Raw genomic sequence first — 18,450 nt, forward strand, 5'->3', positions numbered from 1 at the left:
AAAAGTGCAACCGCGTGTTTGAAAACACATGAAGTGAAATGCTATGTGTGGTATATTTTTTTGTTCAATCAACAAAAACATTGATTATAGTATTGTCGAGGGTTTAAAACATATGGCGGACATTGTTATTCTTCATAGTTAAGCTATTTACATTGTATGTTTGCGCAAATACATCTATTTCGGAGTGTGTGTATATAAATGTTATACTGCTATGTGTGGGACACAGTTTTTAAATGCTATGTGTGGTATACAAGAATTTGCCCGTCAGTTCTGCATTTAATCTGAACACAGTTTTGTAAGAATCGAGAACATAAACTTTAGTCTGTCCTGAAAATATATCAAATTAACCAAATGTTCCATTATTGAATACTGAAGTAATCGTGTAATTATTAAACAATTTATGTTTAACTGAACATAATTCTTATAAAAGCATACATGTTATGATGAAATATAACATTTCTTTGTTTTACTTATTGTCTTTAAATAAATATAATGATTGATATTTCTGCCTGATTATTGAATTTGGTCCATTTTTTAATGAATGACAAAGAAAATAAGAGCACATGCTTTAAAATGGGTTTTACTTCTATTGTTTTTCAGACTTGAAAAGGATTAGTCGAAAGATCTGTAACGCTTTTAAGGTTCGAAGCTGTGTAAGAACTACATGAACACCATCAAACCACACGGAAGGTGATATGTGGCAAGTAAATTATCAAAACCACAGTGACAGAGACAGGGACCCCGCTTCATTCTGTGATGTTTATGGAAAGCTATTTCAACCAACTATGCAAACAAAGCATTTAACATGTATTTTTGCATAAGCAAAACAAAGTGTGTGTATTGATATGTGTGTATATTTATGGGTTTTGTATCTATGTTATTTGTAAAATTGATTAGATGAATATAAAATCTGATTATGTGTGTTAATAAAACAGATGTTTCATAACAAATAACAATTTAAATCCAATGATGCTTGTTTGTGGTCTATTCCAATATTATCTCCATATGAACATCTTCGAATCCAATAATGCTTGTTTGTGGTCTATTCCAATATTATCTCCATAGTTATGAATATCTTCAGTATATCAAAATAAACACGTCATTAATAATAACATTACTTTATAACTAGCATGCACATGTAACAATAGCAATTAAAGCACCAAATACATAAAGAAGTACATTAGTATTCACAAAGAAATTGTAATCAGTCAATTTATGAATTTGCAAATCTTGCTATTCAAACATATGAATGCTCCAATTAAGTCATAACAAATGATTATCGCCAAAACGTCTTGACTTGTGGGGTTATTATACCAACAAACATATTGAATTGCATCAATACTTCATTTACTCAAATTCAAATGAAATCTGAATAACTGAAAATAGTTTGATGTTTAATGAAAATACTCATTCGCCCCGGTCATGAAAGGGCGCTGCAAGATCTTGTTACCACTGCACCAAGTAATTAACATCAAATCATATAATGTTGTTCAATTTGTTGAAATGTCAAATTTTTATGCAATGTTTACTTTGATTGTTTTCTTTCCCTGCAATACTTGCACCATCTGGTAATAAAACAGTCATTTAAACTTTGGAACATTTGCTATACATGTTTGTATATACAACTTTTCATTGATCAAGATATCAGTACGTCTCTTGAAGGTGCTTCCAACAATACTTTAATCTCCCAACAGAACAAAATACAAATGAAATTAACTGTTAAACTTAAAAAAATAGCATGCGTGATATATCAGATAGCTCAATAGGATTTAGATATAAATACATGATTTTCCAGAAAAAAAATGTTATTGATCCTAGTGTCTATTTGTTTCAAAATGCTGTATGATCTCTTTATGCTTATTTAATAACTATCGTTACAGTAAAAAATGCCTACACATTCCTGCTAAAAAACACAGAACTAACACTTTTTGTAGTTTTGTTGCAATAATATTCACATGACATCTTGCACAAACAATCCTTACGATTTTGTGTATTAAACAAGTGCATTAGTTGGCAGTAACAATTCACTGAAAATTCAACATTCTGTAACAATCAATTTTATAGAAACAAACAAGAAAAAGTTTGTCCAACGGAACTATTTTCCTGTCCGTGCGTGGGTGGCTTTGTATTAGGAGATCCCCGACCGTGTTTTGACCTCTCTGCCACACTGTTCGCAAACAAATGGCATTCTAAAAGTAAACAAAATATGAATATAAGTTATCGACAATCATGATAATTTTGAGTAACATGAACGTAGGATTATCATATTTAAGGCGCGCAAAACACTACCAACAATGTTTATTGACCAACTTTAATTATTCAGACAGACTTTAAATATTATTGACGTTAATGTCAATCTTTCGATTCTCTAGTTAAGATTGTATACCACACATAGCATTTAACAAATTTGTCCCACACATAGCATCATTAAATTTTCATACACACACTCCGAATCAGATGTATTTGCGCAAACATACAATGTATGTAGCTTCTCTATGAAGAATTACAATGTCCGCCCTATTTTTTTAAACCCTCGACAGCATTGTAATCAACGTTTTTGTTGTTCGAATACAAAAATATACCACACATAGCATTTCACTTCGTGTGTTTTCAAGCACGCGGTTGCACTTTTTGGAAAAATTACTTAATTAATTTAGCGCAAACTTACCAAAGTTGTGTCGTTTGACAATGACCGGGCACTCGTCTTTGTTTTTTTTAAATGGTTTAAAATAATGAGGAAATTATCAAAAACGTTACCTGAAGCGACGTTTTGTTTACATCCGATTGTCCCACACATAGCCGAAAAAGTCACGTGGTTCAGGCACCTTGATACTGAAAATATGAAAAACTTAACGACTTTTTTCAAGTAATGTAATATACCAGTCGTGATATTTTAATCAATATAAACTAATAATTAAAAAAAATACGGTATTTTACAACTTTTCTTTTCTTCGTCGTCGTGGTTGACGGTCCCTTTAAATAGCCAACGCATACAATTCGCCAAAGCGAGTATTTATTACATGTATGACGATTCAGTGTTTTTTTTAATCGATCTTATTTTATTGATCAATGAACAGCGATGTGTCGCTCTGACGCAACACCTGCATCCACGTACCATTGGTTTTTAATGATCCTCAATTATTTGCTGTACAATTCTATAAATATTATTTTTCGGATCTAATTTCAAGTGCTCATTTTATAAGCACAGTGACGCCATGTTTAAATCAACTTTTATGATTGTCCCCGCGTTCGCCGAACGTGATCTTGGTCGCAATCAATCCGTTCAATGAAACATTTGTGATTTTTTTTTGTTTCGCGTTAAAAGAGTGTTGACCATATTGCAGATTCGATAATTGGTCGATTACTAATTACATTTTATTTACACGTATGAATGTATCTTAAAGAATTGTCTTATTACATCTACTTAAACGGTCGGAAGTTTTCTAATTGAAAGTTGTGCAGAAAACAATTGAGTTAAAGGTAAGCACATAGAATGAATGCGCACGCGATCCATGCGAGTGTTGCATATTGAGAACAAAACGTAAACGTGACGTTGTAAACGCAACACAAGTTCGCGCTTTTTGCTGATTTAGCGTTTTTCGTATGTCGCGTTCAGGTAGGACAATCTGTATGGAGAAAAAGTGGCCCAAGGAGTTGAGACAGTCTCTGGTAATCCCCCTACCTAAAAATGGCAACTCCAAGATGTACGAGAATAACCTCTTTAGTCATTCCAGCAATATCTTGCTACGCATCATCTTTAATCGTTTGAAAACTAAGGGAGCGGAACTGCTGGCCGAAGATCTGACTGTATTCAGTTGAACAGATTTTCAACTTCAAAGTCACAATTGGGAAACACCTGCAACACCAAAGTGAGCTCCTTTACAACATACTGGTAATCGACTATAAGAAAGACTCCAATCGCGTGGCGTTTGGAATGATGGCTTATGGTATGTTATGAGAAGATTCAAAATAGACGAAGGGCTGGTGCAAGTCGTCCAGGAACTTTACGGAAACGCCAGAAGCGCAATACTTCTCGATGGACAGACAGAGACTTCTTTATGGCATCGCCCGTCCTGTTTAACATTTTCCTTGAGATGATAATGCAGGAGACTTTCCATGACACCCACACCTCTATCTTCATTGCTTGAAGATCATCTGCAACTTTAGTTTCGCTTAAAATAATGACCTCATGGGTGGTACCAGCAGTGAACTTCAAGAGTTCACCAAAATAATCTATGAACAGACCAACACCGGTGCAGACATCACCGTTAACGACAAGAAGCTGGCAGAAGTGACCACCTTATAGTACCTAGGAAAAACCTTGTCCAAGGATGGTACCAGTACCGCTGGGGACCGAAAAAGAATTGCCATGGCGACCGCCGCGATTGCCAGACTGAGCACGTTGTGAACAAGCAGTTCCATCAGCTTCCCCACAAAGTACAGGTTATATAAGTTCCCTATAGTCTCCATCCTATTGTACGGCTGCGAGACCTGGCCGCTTCACGCGGACACGAAACACAAGGTACAGGCCCTCGAATAAAATGTTTCCGAAGACAGCTCCGTATCTCCTACATGGGACACAAGACCAACGAATACGTCGGGAACATGAATGCACATTGTGACCCGCAAAAAAACCCAAGCGACGAAAGCTGGCTTGGTCTTGACACGTCACCAGGTACGACTCTCTGTGCAATACTGTTCTCCGGGGCACGCTAGAGGTTGTCGCAGTCGTGGCCGTCAGACGAAAAGCTGGATGGACAATATGACAGAGTGGACATCCCTTCCAATAGATGAATAACTCCGAGCAGCACACAACAGCAATGACTGTGGGAGGATTTCTAAATCGTCGTCCCTCATTTACCACCAACGGCTAGACCGATCAATGGAATGATGATGATGATGAGATGCTTTAACAAGTGATTTAACAATACGTTGATAGCAAGGCAGTGAATACAAGTTATCAGTTATATTAAATGATTAAATATACATGTACATCTTTAATAAATAATTATAACGGAAGTGGAAAAAATCTGAAATGTCTGAAAATTACAGGATAAAAAATGCTGCGACAAAATGAAATATAGCGCAAAAGTTCAACACGTGCAATATGTCAGCAACTCTTCCAGAACAAGAGGTCCGGAAGTTTAGACTCTCAGTCTTCAAAAGTAAATTAAACTCCAGTCTTCAAAAGTCAATTAAACTCGGGTCTTAAAATTAGCCTCGATACGGAGTGCAGTTTCATCTCGCGTCATCAAATATGACTCGGTAACATGACCAATGAAAAATATTTTAAGTGCGCGTTAACGTTGCTTTTCATGAACATTCTCTTCAACGCTTGAACTAATACATATAGGGGCGATTACAACTGGTGAATATCATTACATTCAATTGTGCATGTAATATAGGGGCGAGTACAACTGGTGAATACCATTACATTCAATTGTGCATGTAATATAGGGGCGAGTACAACTGGTGAATACCATTACATTGAATTGTGCATAGGGGCGAGTACAACTGGTGAATACCATTACATTCAATTGTGCATGTAATATAGGGGCGAGTACAACTAGTGAATAACATTACATTCAATTCAGCATGTACATGCATGACAAGAGCACTTCAGCTGTACTTTAATGCTAGTTTAAAGAAACTTCATGGAAAATACAATACGATAGCAAACAATGGTTGGAAAAAATTATTTTTGTGTTTATGTTTTTATTGACACGTTTTGACCCCAATGCATAATTGTTAAATAAAACATAGTGAGCTACACAAAATAGGCAATTAAAATGAAGTGTACCTGTCACGTTAAACAGTTTCATTTTTAGTATTTAATATACTATTGTCATGATATATGTAGCAAAACATGTACGTTTTAGTTGTCACAAACATATTTAGCCCATCATAAGCTTAATTTTATTCGTGTTATTTTCTGCACTGCTGAGTCGGATTGTCGTGGTCGCTGCTGAGAGGGGTGCTGGAATGAGTGCCTCTGTTAGTGCGGAATAGCGCGGTGTTGTCCTCGAGGTCGCTGCTGGAAGGGGTGCCTTTGTTAGCGCGGAACAGCGCGGTGTTGTCCTCGAGGTCGCTGCTGGGAGGGGTGTCCCTGTTTGCGCGGAACAGCGCGGTGTTAAATTTTAGGTCGTTGATGGGAGGGATGCCTCTGCTAGCGCGGAACAGCACGGCGTTGTCCTCGAGGTCGCTGCTGGAAGGGGGCTCTATTAGCGCGGAAAAGCGGGCTGATGTCCTCGAGGTCGCTGCTGGTAGGGGTGTCCACAGGTGGTTAGCGTGTGGCTATGATATTAATTAGTGAAAACATCGTTTTGAATGATTAATAATCATATTATAACAAAAAAATAACTTTTCTGAAAAAAAAATCACTATCAAATATATAAATAAAGAAGGTATCCAACTCAAAATCACACGAAAACAGGGTGCATTGCTTTGAACAGCCATAACTTCATCAATTGTGCAGCGATTTTCACGATCTCGGTTTTATTCAACGCAGATGTGAATTTCCTTTCTGGAAATGCATATGTCTTGCAATATTTTTATAAATGCTGGTCAACTTTTAAGATAAAACACGATACACAACTCGCGTAACCTACTTTATATCGATCAGACAGGATCTAAGACTGAAATCTTCACGGAGTAAAGGGCATCTTCCACGCAAAGTTCACGTACCACGATACAATAATTCAATAAAAAAATATGAAAAAAAAACATTATTACCGTGCTTGTCGTTACATTATGCATCAACACTAACTGTCCAGCGCCGTTTGAAACCTTTGTTTACATACATTTCAACAAACTGACATTTTAAACACACGAGTGATTTTATTGGTCCAATGCGAAGGGGTGTCTTTACACCTGAAGTTTTCATACATAAATCCTGTCTGATCGCTATTAAGTAGATCATGCGAATTGTGTATCGTTTTATTTCTTATAAGTTGACCCAGCATGTGTAAAAATAAAACAAGATATATACATTTCCAGATAGGAAAATCATTTCTGCGTTGAATAAGACGGGTTCATGAAATCGCTGCAAAACTGATGAAGTTAATATTATATTATATTTGTTAGTGATATAGAAGATTTAAAAAAGGTTGATTTTTTCGTTATAATATGATTATTTATCATTCAAAATGATGTTTTCACTAATAAATATCATAGCCACACGCTAACCACCTGTGGGGGTGCCTCTGTTAGCGCGGCAAAGCGCGGTGTTGTCCTCGAGGTCGCTGTTGGGAGGGGTGTCTCTGTTTACGCGGAACAGCGCGGTGTTGTCCTCGAGGTCGCTGCTGAGAGGGATGTCTCTGTTAGTGCGGAACAGCGCGGTGTTATCCTCGAGGTCGCTGCATGAAGGGGTGTCTCCGGTACCGAACAACAGCGCAATGATGTCCTCGAGGTCGCTGCTGGGAGGGGTGCTTCAATAAGCGCAAAACAGCGCGGTTAAGTCCGCGATTTGCTTTTTGAAATTTAACTTAGTGAATTGTTCAGCTCTTATAAATCTGGACTGTATTTTGTTTTAGATTCCTTAATATCAAGATTAAATCTTCATCGATGAGTTTACACGCATTTTATGTTTTGTAAAGGGCCAAATGTACTTGAAAAGAGGCTTTGTTATTATATGTCATGTTCAGCCGAGTGCCGTTCCATAGGAATGTTTGTATGGTTAGAGTCCTCTATGTTGTCATTTGCCTCTCGACTCTTTCTACAGCAAAAGTCGTCCACGAGTTCAAATGTAACTAATGCAATAACTATGACATTTTTAAGTATAAAAATAGAAATACCTGCCGATAAGCCATGCCAAGTGATCATCCTCGTTATCAACAATGGCAAGTTCACGATGTACGCAACTCCTATTTTGTGAAGAAGCTCCAGTTTTTCCGGAAGTTTCTTCAATCCGAATCGTGTTTTTGCTAAAGTGAATAAGGGGAGAGTTGGTAACATGAAATTAAGGCAACAAATGACGATCATCGTTCTTGCAAGTCCTGCAGGGAAGCTCTCTCTAACATCTTTTTCAAACAGATTTTCCAGAATATCAACTCCGTCCAATATATCGAAGAGAACTGTCGTTGTCAGCGTTGTAATTAATGTTCGTCTGCGTGCGCATCTGACGTCGTGCTGAGTAGGCAAAAATGTAAGGAATACTATTCCAGCAATAGCTAGAGATGTCTTCAACGTGTTAGGGCCAAAAAATACAGCCTCGTCCAAATTCGTGGAAAACGTTGTAAAAATCACGACAATCTTTACGTCAAGAACGATAGCGTAGGCAAACCAGGCAATGTAGCACAAAGGCAGGTGTGCGGATAGTTCAAATGTGACCAGGGGTAGGTGCTTCTCTCTGTGGATATTAGCTGAAGACTGGATGAACGACGCCGTAAACAATCCTAAAATCACGGCGTCTGCCGCAAACATGGCTGCCCAGCTGGGCTTTAGGTTCTCCATGAGATACCAATTGATGGAGGCGGCCTGGATTGCGACAAAGGCGAGGCACAGGGCTCGTGTGGGCCAGTGGTGCAGGCAGCGGGCCGCGGGGTGGCGTTCACTCATGGCGCTGCAGGCACGTCAGTCGCTCTGGGGTAGGCGTCTACGAGTGGATGACGCTGGAATGTCAAATAAGATAATGAACGTGCATCAAACTTAGTCTTAACATCGTCGCCTTAATTCTAAAGTCGCGAATGTAAAAAAATTGCACAAATCGACAATTTTACAAAAAGTATCAATTAATATAACTTTTTTATTTTAAAAGCAAGTGTCTTTAATTTTGCAAATTGATAGATTGCGTACATCTCAACCACCTGTCAAAATTGCATAAAGATATCTTGTTTTATAACTTTAGAAGCGATTTTCTCAAAATCAATTTTTGGACTTACGTGCATTTAGAATTAGTGCGACGAAATGCAATATTTACACTACTGGCCTTTTAAAATTATTAACAAAATATATAGCCGTATTTTGCTTCCCGAAGGGGAAGGGGGGAGGGTTAATAAACTTGACGTATTATCCGTCCGTCTCCATAATATGGTCTCTGTTATTCCATTTTCCCCGCGAGAAACTGATTTCCCAATTGAGCATATCAGGGCTTTTTTCCACTTTTTGGGAAGATAGCCCATGGCTTTGGAATTGGGAATTTTATCGGCATTTTCATGAAATTGGGAAAATTAATTCATTAGCCTTTTTTTTCCACATGAAAAGTCCACTAATTAGGGAAATACTAAATTTGATATAACACTTTATAATCATTAAAATTAAAAGAAAAATATCATAAAATACTTTGTTAGATGTAATTGAATTAAAATTGAGATAAAATACGCATAAGACCTTTCTTTAAAAAAAAAAAAAAAAAAAAAATTTTTTTTTTGGAAATTGGGAATTTTTTGCCACATTTTGGGAAAAAAGTATACTTTTTGGGATTGGGAACATAGCCGAAATTCGGCTATAAAATCGGGCCAAAAAAAACCCTGCATATGCTACAGAGTGGAAACGAAAAGGAGGCTAAACTATTTTGCTTTCAAGTGTAATTCGTCTCAGTGACAGGGCTCTCTCTCAAACATTTAAGCCACATTGATTTTTTAGCCAAATCTAAGAAACTGTAGCCAGGAATTATGACTTTTAACGAAAAGCATTGAAATTATATAAAAGATACCAAGCTGAAACGAAAATGGAGACCCTACAAGCTTTAAGTGTTACTGTGAGTCATGCCTTATCAGAAGTTACATGCGTTTACAAAGGATAGCTGTGTAAAAGTGTGGTTATTTTTAAGTTACTTAAAAGAAAATGTATATTTTCACCGGTAAGCCACTTCATATTTATATTTGTTTTAAAGAAAACGCCCATTGGATCGAATACATTTGTGCTTTCCTCATGGTTTTTGCCTGAGACTCTTGGCTTCAATGAAGCTAACATATGCTTTAATACGACTATTGGCATCAAAATAACCAATATATGCCTAAATGAGACCCCTGACTGCAATTGGGCTAACATATGCAAGAGACTCATGGCTTCAATCAAGCTAACATATGCCTATATTAGGCTCCTGACTTCAATAAAGCTAACACATGCCTCAACGAGGCTCCTGAATTTAACATTATCAGAACAATAATAATTATCATCATTGAATCATTATTATAATGACCACCCCAGGAAACCCGATACCTTGTGAGCAGCATAATACCATCCTAGCAGCTTTGCATATTTTAGAGTGAACTTACATAGGGTAAGTAAATTGGAAAAATTAAATAATTTCAAAGTCCAATTTCAAACAACTGTGTATTAACATTGATAACAAATGTATTGGCCTACATGTAGAAAAAATCCTGACAATTTTTTTTACTTAAAAAATGAGCGAAATGTGGCTCCCTGAAGTAGAAGATCGGGCAAAATGGGCCATGTTCAGGCATTTAGGGGAGAAATTTGCAAGCCACTACAATAATTAACGGATTTATACAAACTTACACATGTCTGCCATAACCTCTCAGCAGGGTTTCTCCGAAAAACTATTTTCTGTGGAGAAATTTGCGTTTTTAATGACCATGTTGGGAAAACATGGATACCATCTGGAGAAGAATAGGAAACCTTATGTGAGTAGCAACTCTATAATTCTTTTTCGTGACAAAAAACATAATTTCCAGCCAATTTGTTGCAATTTCTTTGCTTTGTAGAGGCCTATAGTAAGTGTTTGTGAGCACATATGCATACAATTGTACTTTTAATGCCTTATATATTATCAACAGTGCCTTTTCAACATGCGTCAGTTTTATTTCATTTTACCAACACTATTTTGGAAAATATAAAGAAATACTTGACTTCTTTGTCACATAAATTAATTGGTTAGGTGCATAGAATGATGTTTTAATCAGTGTATGTGGGGATTGTATGTATAATATTTAATTGTGGCGTGTTCTGAGACTTTTAGTACTAATTTGGCAAGCGTCATAATGAGAAAAACTCATTTAAAACGACGTCGCTAAACTTGCGCTTAATTTTGTTTAAATTGCCTAATGTTTTCTGTTATTTAACTGTTTAGCGTATTTAAGTAATACAAGAAATATCTTTAAAAAAGATATACGGCGTTGATAGTTCAATGAATGAGATCAAGGATAGCGAATGTCTTTTTTCTGTGCAGTTCTTAGCTGCATCACACGCAGTACGTGATGTTACGCGGAGTTTTCGCGGCTTATTTTACATTTTTACATATTGCTGGTCATAAACCTATAGATACAAAACAGAAAACCAAAAGAAGAATGGAAGTAAAATTAAAACATACGAGTCAACCGGCCACACGAGAAGTATCCGTATTTATAGGCGCGTTCTTCGAACAAACCTGTTTTAGTGGTTTGATTCGATTATTAACAGTATCGATAATCATCGCGCTCATGCTTAATACATTGGTCAATATGGTGTAATAATTATTGTTAAATTAATCAAAAATAATATTTATCATTGTTTTGTTGAAAACACATTAAGAATCTACATATTTCTGGTCTAAAGAAAATTCCAGGTCACCTAGTTCACGGATAGCGTATTTATTATATAACTATTATTTTACTGGCCGCGAAATCCGGAGATGACCTGTATATAAACTCTGACATTCATACACTGGCCGCGAATTGACCCGGGTTGAAATGCAATGTATTAAAGTGAGGCCTCGCTTCCACTGCTCTTTATACTTTTACATGTTAACATGTTGACAAGAATATGGAAGTAAGTACTAAATATGAGAACATAGCCTTTAAATATAAACGCGTTGCGCTGGTAATTCTCTGAAAATAAAAGGTGTACGCACAAACTGTATTTATGTTGAGAATTGAGAGTAAAACTGTTCTATCTATTAAGCCTTTTCATTAGAAATAAAATTGTTTCATGCAGTAAAACAGTGTTACAAAGACGCGGATATGTTTCCAATGTTCTGGTGGAATACTCAAATCAGCCAATGGAATAAATGAAGTGTATTCATTCGTACCTAGCCACGGGAAATTTTATTTGAATTTTATTGGACACTTACAAAGGTCAGGAGAGGTGAAAAGCTGGCTTAATTCAGCTTACGCCGAATAAAAATCGGCACATACTGGCCATGGAAGGAATTCATCTACATCTACATCGTACGTCGCTGCCGTCAATCTTGACAATTATGCGACGGGTGGTGAAAAGATAAAGTAAGAATGAGAAAAAAGTAAAGTGAAAAGAGTTGATAGTTAAAGGTAAGAAGGACAGTAAAGATGCGTCCCCAGCAAACAAATAGTTGATTTTGACCTTTTAAAGTGATATTATGTGGCATTTTTCATTGTTGAATTGAGCTGAAAAGAATTAACAGTTCAAAAGAGTTAGTTAAAATATGGTTACTGACCAATTATCTGCAACTCATAGAGATCTATTGCTTCCAGTTGTTTATTTTTTTAAATTATATTCGATATTTTACATGACTGGTGAGTCCTCTAAGCCGAAATTATCCGTTAAACAAAACAGTGTCTTTGTGTCGTATGAACGAATCTGCACTAAAACTCAATTTAGATTTACATCGTCAGTTGTCAAAACGAAAGTACGGTTGATATTCAAATGCATTATTTTTCTCTTTCCGGGATAGTGTTTTAGTATGTTGATGCTGCATTAACAAATATTTTTTTAAATTATATTCGATATTTTACATGACTGGTGAGTCCTCTAAGCCGAAATTATCCGTTAAACAAAACAGTGTCTTTGTGTCGTATGAACGAATCTGCACTAAAACTCAATTTAGATTTACATCGTCAGTTGTCAAAACGAAAGTACGGTTGATATTCAAATGCATTATTTTTCTCTTTCCGGGATAGTGTTTTAGTATGTTGATGCTGCATTAACAAATATAAGTTTATATGAAGTGTCAACACCAAAAATAAACAACGGTTGCGATAGACACCTATAAACTGCTAGATGCCCATAATATCACTCAATTTCAATGAGCTGACGTGTTATATACTTCCCTTTTAACGAATTTGACCACGGCTAGTTTATAGACACAAACACGAATTCAAGATACCGATTTTAGCTTGATGCTATTAATATTACTTGGATTTAATGTGTCTGTGAGCAAGGTAAGTGTTATTCTTTTAATCAACTTTACTTTTTATGGTTAAATGAATAAATGTACAAAACAATAACAAAAAACAACTACATATTTTCAAACGAAAACGAAAGTAAAATCGGCTACCATTACCTTTCGAAGTTCCTGTGATATTTTGTTTACAGTTTAATTTAATAAATGAAGTTCTTCAATGTTTTCTTATGGTTGAATGAGAAATTCAATCTGGTATTAATGCATATTTTTTATAGATATTTTATTCCTAAATTTGTCTATAATAATTTTACATTTTTTTTTTAGAAATTACCTGTCTGGAATTTCTCCTACAATCATTGTCTGTCGCTGCATTAGTGAAATACAATATTTATGATAGATAAAGAATATTAAATTTAATTTGCTTAACTTCATGACTAAATTGATTACATCTTATTTTTGTTCAAGCACAGAATAACATCAGACAAGCCAGCTGGAAGAATAAAAGCCAGACCAGGTCTCTGTGCAGAGGATCATGAAGATGTCAAGGAATACATGACCTTCTTGAGAAGAAGTTTGATAAGTTATTAATACCACACCACTAGCGAACACTAAGCATCTCTGCTCAATGCCTGTGATATATTAAGACGATGAAATGGAACACTGTGCAAAAGCAACTATTCCTGTCTATCCCACTTGCAGATGTAACAAACCAAGTTGCCAACCAATATGGGACTAGTAAAAGCTCATTGTACAGCTAGTTGCTGTAACAAATTAACAATCATGAGCAGTCTTTGATATTGTGAAATGACAATGATAGATTTTAGAGTAACTATAGCACACATGTTGATATTAATGTTTGAATTAAGAAGACATTTTACCTCTACCCACTTTATTATGCACTTTTAATAATTTATATTCCATTCCTCCATAGCGGCTTAAAATAAGTGCATGCATTTATTAATTTTAAAATGGTTACCATGGTAACCAAAAAGTTTTAATTATTGTCATATAACTAAATCTTTAATATTTATGATTCCTGAATGTTTTGTTGTTTGATAAGTTTTATGATAACAATTTGTAGTATTAATTGAACAATTATTGAAAATTGAACAAAACAGAGATAAGAATTATGGGATCTGTTTTAAATTTGTTATAAATTGTTATTGTCCTTGGAAAAATGCATTTTTAATAATGTTGTGTATAATTGTTTGCAAAGTTTATTGTTTAGTAAACATAATAAGTTTAGCAATGTCATTTTAAATGAGTTTTTTTCATTATGACGCTTGCCGAATTAGTACCAAAAGTCTCAGAACACGCCACATACACTTATTAAAACATAATTATATGTACCTAACCAATTAATTTATGTGACAAAGTAGTCAAGTCTTTCTTTATATTTTCCGAAATAGTGTTGGTAAAATTAAATAAAACTCGTGCATATTGAAAAGGCATTATTTATAATATATACGGCATTAAAAGTACATTTGTATGCATATGTGCTCACAAACACTTACTGTAGGCCTCTACAAAGCAAAGAAATTGCAACAAAATGGCTGGAAATTAGGGTTTTTTTCACGCAAAAGGATTATAAAGTTTCTGCTCACATAAGGTTTCCTATTCTTCTCAGATGGTATCCATGTTTTCCCAACATGGTCATTAAAAACGCAAATTTCTCCACAAAAAATACAAACCCTGCTGAGAGGTTATGGCAGACATGTGTAAGTTTGTATAAATCCTTTAATTAATGTAGTGGCTTGCAAATTAGAGCAGTTTTTCTCCCCTAAATGCCTGAACATGGCCCATTTTGCCCGATCTTCTACTTCAGGGAGCCAAATTTCGCTCATTTTTAAAAGAAAATTTGTAGGATTTTTTCTTCGTGTAGGCCAATACCTTTGTTATCAATGTTAATACACAGTTGTTTGACATTGGACTTTGAATTTTTTATATTTTTCCAATTTACTTAACCTATGTAAGTTCACGCTAAAATATACAAAGCTGCTCGGATGGTATTATGCTGCTCACAAGGTATCGGGTTTCCTGGGGTGATGATAATTAGTTAACAATCACATTTGAAACGTCGACATATAGCAAGGAAAGAACGCGTTTTAAATTGCTAAGCACATAAGTACATATAAAATTGCTAATTTTACATGAAGTTTGATGGCCAAATGGGCTAAAATATTGGAGACAAAACAAAAAAAATATAATATAGTTTGATGAAAAACACTTTTTAGTTTCATTATCAAAACATTTCTCATGCTCCACTTTGAATCTGCAATAATGGGTCTTCTATACTCCTGAGGAATATTAAACAAATAAGATTGAATATCCAACCTGAAGCTTTCAATTCCTCTCCAGTAAACACGACACACGTATTCCGAATATGAAAACCAAGCCACTTGTTACATTTATACGGCTCAGTGAGAGTTATATCGAGTTAATAGTTCATAAGACATATTGATCCTTGAAAAATAGGCCGACGGAGACTTTATGTTTCATTTCATGGGCACAATCGGACATTGTTCGCCTTAGTGAATCCAAGAAAGACGTATGGGATGTTTTGCTTTAAGATGGCTAGTCTTTATCCTTCACAAGTGGGGAAAAAAGCTGCCATTTTTTTCACAACCTGCTGTCTCATTTGTAAACATTTATGTGAATTGTGTTGGATTCTTGCAATTAATTTTTTCATAGATTTAGACAAACAACGAATTTGTTTTGTTACATACTACTACTACTACTACTACTACTTCTACTACTACTATGATGATGATGATGATGATGATGATGATGATGATGATGATGATGATGATGATGATGATGATGACGATGAAGACGACGTTGACGACGATGATGATGATGAAAATAATAATGATGATGATGATGATGATGATGATGATGATGATGATGATGATGATGATGATGATGATGATGATGATGTGTATGCTGTAAATGCCACACACATATTCATTCGTGGGTATACATTGATGGCGTCGTTAAGCTGTGGAGTTATTTGAGTCCACCCAGCTTCTTGATTGAAGTATAGGTCTAAAATTATTTAACATGAACATGATAGTTCACAATTTTGTTAAGGATAACTCATACAGTGTCTCTTTGAGCATGACATTCGCATTACCAGTTGTGATGATAACAAAATGGTCGAAGTTACTTCACACACTTTACAAAATATAGTGCGCTTTTAAAGTTGCAATTCGCGTGGTAGTCGTGAAGCCATGATCGCAATATGACTGCCCTATAAACGAAGAGGTTCGCGTAGAAGTTGCCCGAAGGCAATACCTCGGAAATATACACCGTTAAACTAGCTAGCACGCTTGCATATCGGTCTTCATTTAGTTTAGTTCGCACACTTGCACGTTTAATCACATAGATGCTGCATTTTCGCATTTATTATTTATCAGACAATTAACTAATGTATGCCATTAATACTCCTGAGTACGGAGTGTTGCTAGTCCAGTGGTTAATCGGGAAGAACGTCATGCATACGTTGGAACACAGGTTTCGAGGATATATTGAATACTTTCATATTTAAAGCGATTTTTTTCACATTAAAAAAACTCTTTTTGTAATAATGCAAATGAAATCTTATATGAAGAAAACTGAAAATATAACTGCCTTCGTATTGTTCCTTGGGTCATTGAAAACAAGAATAACAAATTTAAATGTCACGGGAAAAAGTGAAATCAATGGTCACACGTGTCATTATAAGTAGTTCGCTCCACCAAGATTAGCCATAATGCAGGTGAGAGATAGAAATCACAGAAGAAAAACATTAAATTTATTATTTGAATATTGGTATATTTTACACATGTTAAAGATTCAAAATCTAAGATTGATGCACAACGAGAATTATCATTTTTTTGTTATTAAATTATTTTGATCACCGCGTTCTGTTCGTTTGTCCTGGCCACTATCTCCTCCTACACTATTAGCACTAGAACCTTAAAACTTACACACATGGTAGCTATGAGCATATTTGCGACGGTGCACTATTTGGAATTTTGCTCTGACCCCTGGGTCAAAAGTTGTGGGGGTAAAATGGGGTAAGAGGAGGACATTTTCACTAATTTTACAAACAACGTGCGACGCACATGACAATAACTTTTCGTAGGCAAATTTTTGTTCGTACCCAATTTTTTTTGGCATAATTCATTCGTACCCAAAATTTTCGTACCCAAATTTTTGTTCGTACCCAAAATGTTCGTTCCCACATACACAATTGTGGTGATGTAGATAAACTTAAATTGATGCTTTTATATCCATCCTCTTCAAGAGTATCGTCACACCAGTACTGTCAGTACTTTGATTCTTATTTTTCATTCATTATCCCCACGCTCCGAATTGGAGCGGGTGCATTATGTGGTTATCTCCGCCGTCTGTCCGTCCGTCCGTTCGTTATGGCCACTATCTCCTCCTACACTATGAGCACTAGAACCTTGAAACTTAAACACATGGTAGCTATGAGCATATATGCGTTAGTGCACTATTTGGAATTTTGATCTGACCCCTGGGTCAACAGTTATGGGGTTTGGGATGCGGCCGGGTCTGAGATTTTCACTCATTTTTTTAGGTTATTTTACATTAACTTCTTCATTTCTACACTGATTTACTTCAAATTGATACTGAACATCTCTTATGACAATACGGTCAATCTCAACTATGCATGGCCCTAATACCAACCCTGGGGCGCCCCGCCCACATAGACCACGCCCACCCAAAATTTTGTTTTAACATAACTTTTTTATTTATTCACCAATTTACTTCAAATTAATACTGAACATCTCTTATGACAACACGGTCTATCTCAACCGCCCATGCCCACATTACCCACCACGAGGCCCCACCTAAACTCTTTAAATGAAACGCCTGCATATATTCGGCTACTTCCGTTTGCATTTTTTGGCTACTGACGTTTTCCATTCTTAAATGTACTACTGACGTTTGTCATATTTGTTTCTTCTCTTTAAACGTATATTTATTATCCGATACATATTTTCGTTTGTTTACGCGAAGAAATATGTAATATATGTTCGTCCGGTAACGCATAGATAGTTCTGTGATCGTTTATTTGTGTAAACACCGACTCTTTGTATGTTTTACTTCTGACGTTTGCTTCTTAAATGAAAATTTGCGCCGAAGTGTTCTCGAAAACCAAAGCAACACACACAACGCGTGATATACCGATCGCAAGCTTTATGCATGCCTTATTGCCCGCCCTAGGTCGTATGAAAGCCAGAGGACGATCAGCGAAGATATTGACAAAAAACCTACCTGGTGCGGCTGTTTTTCTTCGTCAAACGCCTACTGACGTTGACTTTTGGCGTCACGTGACAGTTTTTGTTCATTCACAGTGATAGTAGAAATATATAATGTACGAAGATGAATGAACCCTAAAA

The 18,450-nt window shown here is 35.8% G+C and overlaps 1 protein-coding gene and 1 long non-coding RNA gene across 5 annotated transcripts; one reads left to right on the forward strand and one right to left on the reverse strand.

Annotated features, from left to right (window-relative positions):
* Positions 1-1,104: 1,104 nt before the first annotated feature.
* On the reverse strand, positions 1,105-15,438 carry LOC127842871 (uncharacterized). Of its 3 annotated transcripts, none has more exons than XM_052372624.1 (4): positions 15,374-15,438; positions 7,794-8,609; positions 2,758-2,832; positions 1,105-2,189 (listed from the first exon to the last, which is right to left on the reverse strand). In XM_052372624.1, the coding sequence occupies exons 2-4, from the start codon at positions 8,554-8,556 to the stop codon at positions 2,059-2,061; spliced, it is 969 nt and encodes a 322-aa protein (XP_052228584.1). In that variant the 5' UTR covers positions 8,557-8,609; positions 15,374-15,438; the 3' UTR covers positions 1,105-2,058. The 3 variants fall into 3 exon arrangements, with proteins under 3 accessions (XP_052228584.1, XP_052228583.1, XP_052228585.1); XM_052372623.1 differs by lacking the exon at positions 15,374-15,438 and adding an exon at positions 12,353-12,495; XM_052372625.1 differs by lacking the exons at positions 1,105-2,189; positions 2,758-2,832; positions 15,374-15,438 and adding exons at positions 7,169-7,427; positions 12,353-12,495.
* Positions 12,426-14,486, forward strand: LOC127842872 (uncharacterized). 2 transcript variants are annotated; one of them, XR_008031947.1, is made up of 2 exons: positions 12,426-13,076; positions 13,505-14,486. It is a non-coding gene; the product is annotated as an uncharacterized LOC127842872 (long non-coding RNA). The 2 variants fall into 2 exon arrangements; XR_008031946.1 differs by having other exon boundaries at positions 12,561-13,076; positions 13,510-14,486.
* Positions 15,439-18,450: the final 3,012 nt, after the last annotated feature.

This window comes from Dreissena polymorpha, chromosome 8 (assembly GCF_020536995.1).
Source record: "Dreissena polymorpha isolate Duluth1 chromosome 8, UMN_Dpol_1.0, whole genome shotgun sequence".
Classification (NCBI taxonomy): domain Eukaryota; kingdom Metazoa; phylum Mollusca; class Bivalvia; order Myida; family Dreissenidae; genus Dreissena; species Dreissena polymorpha.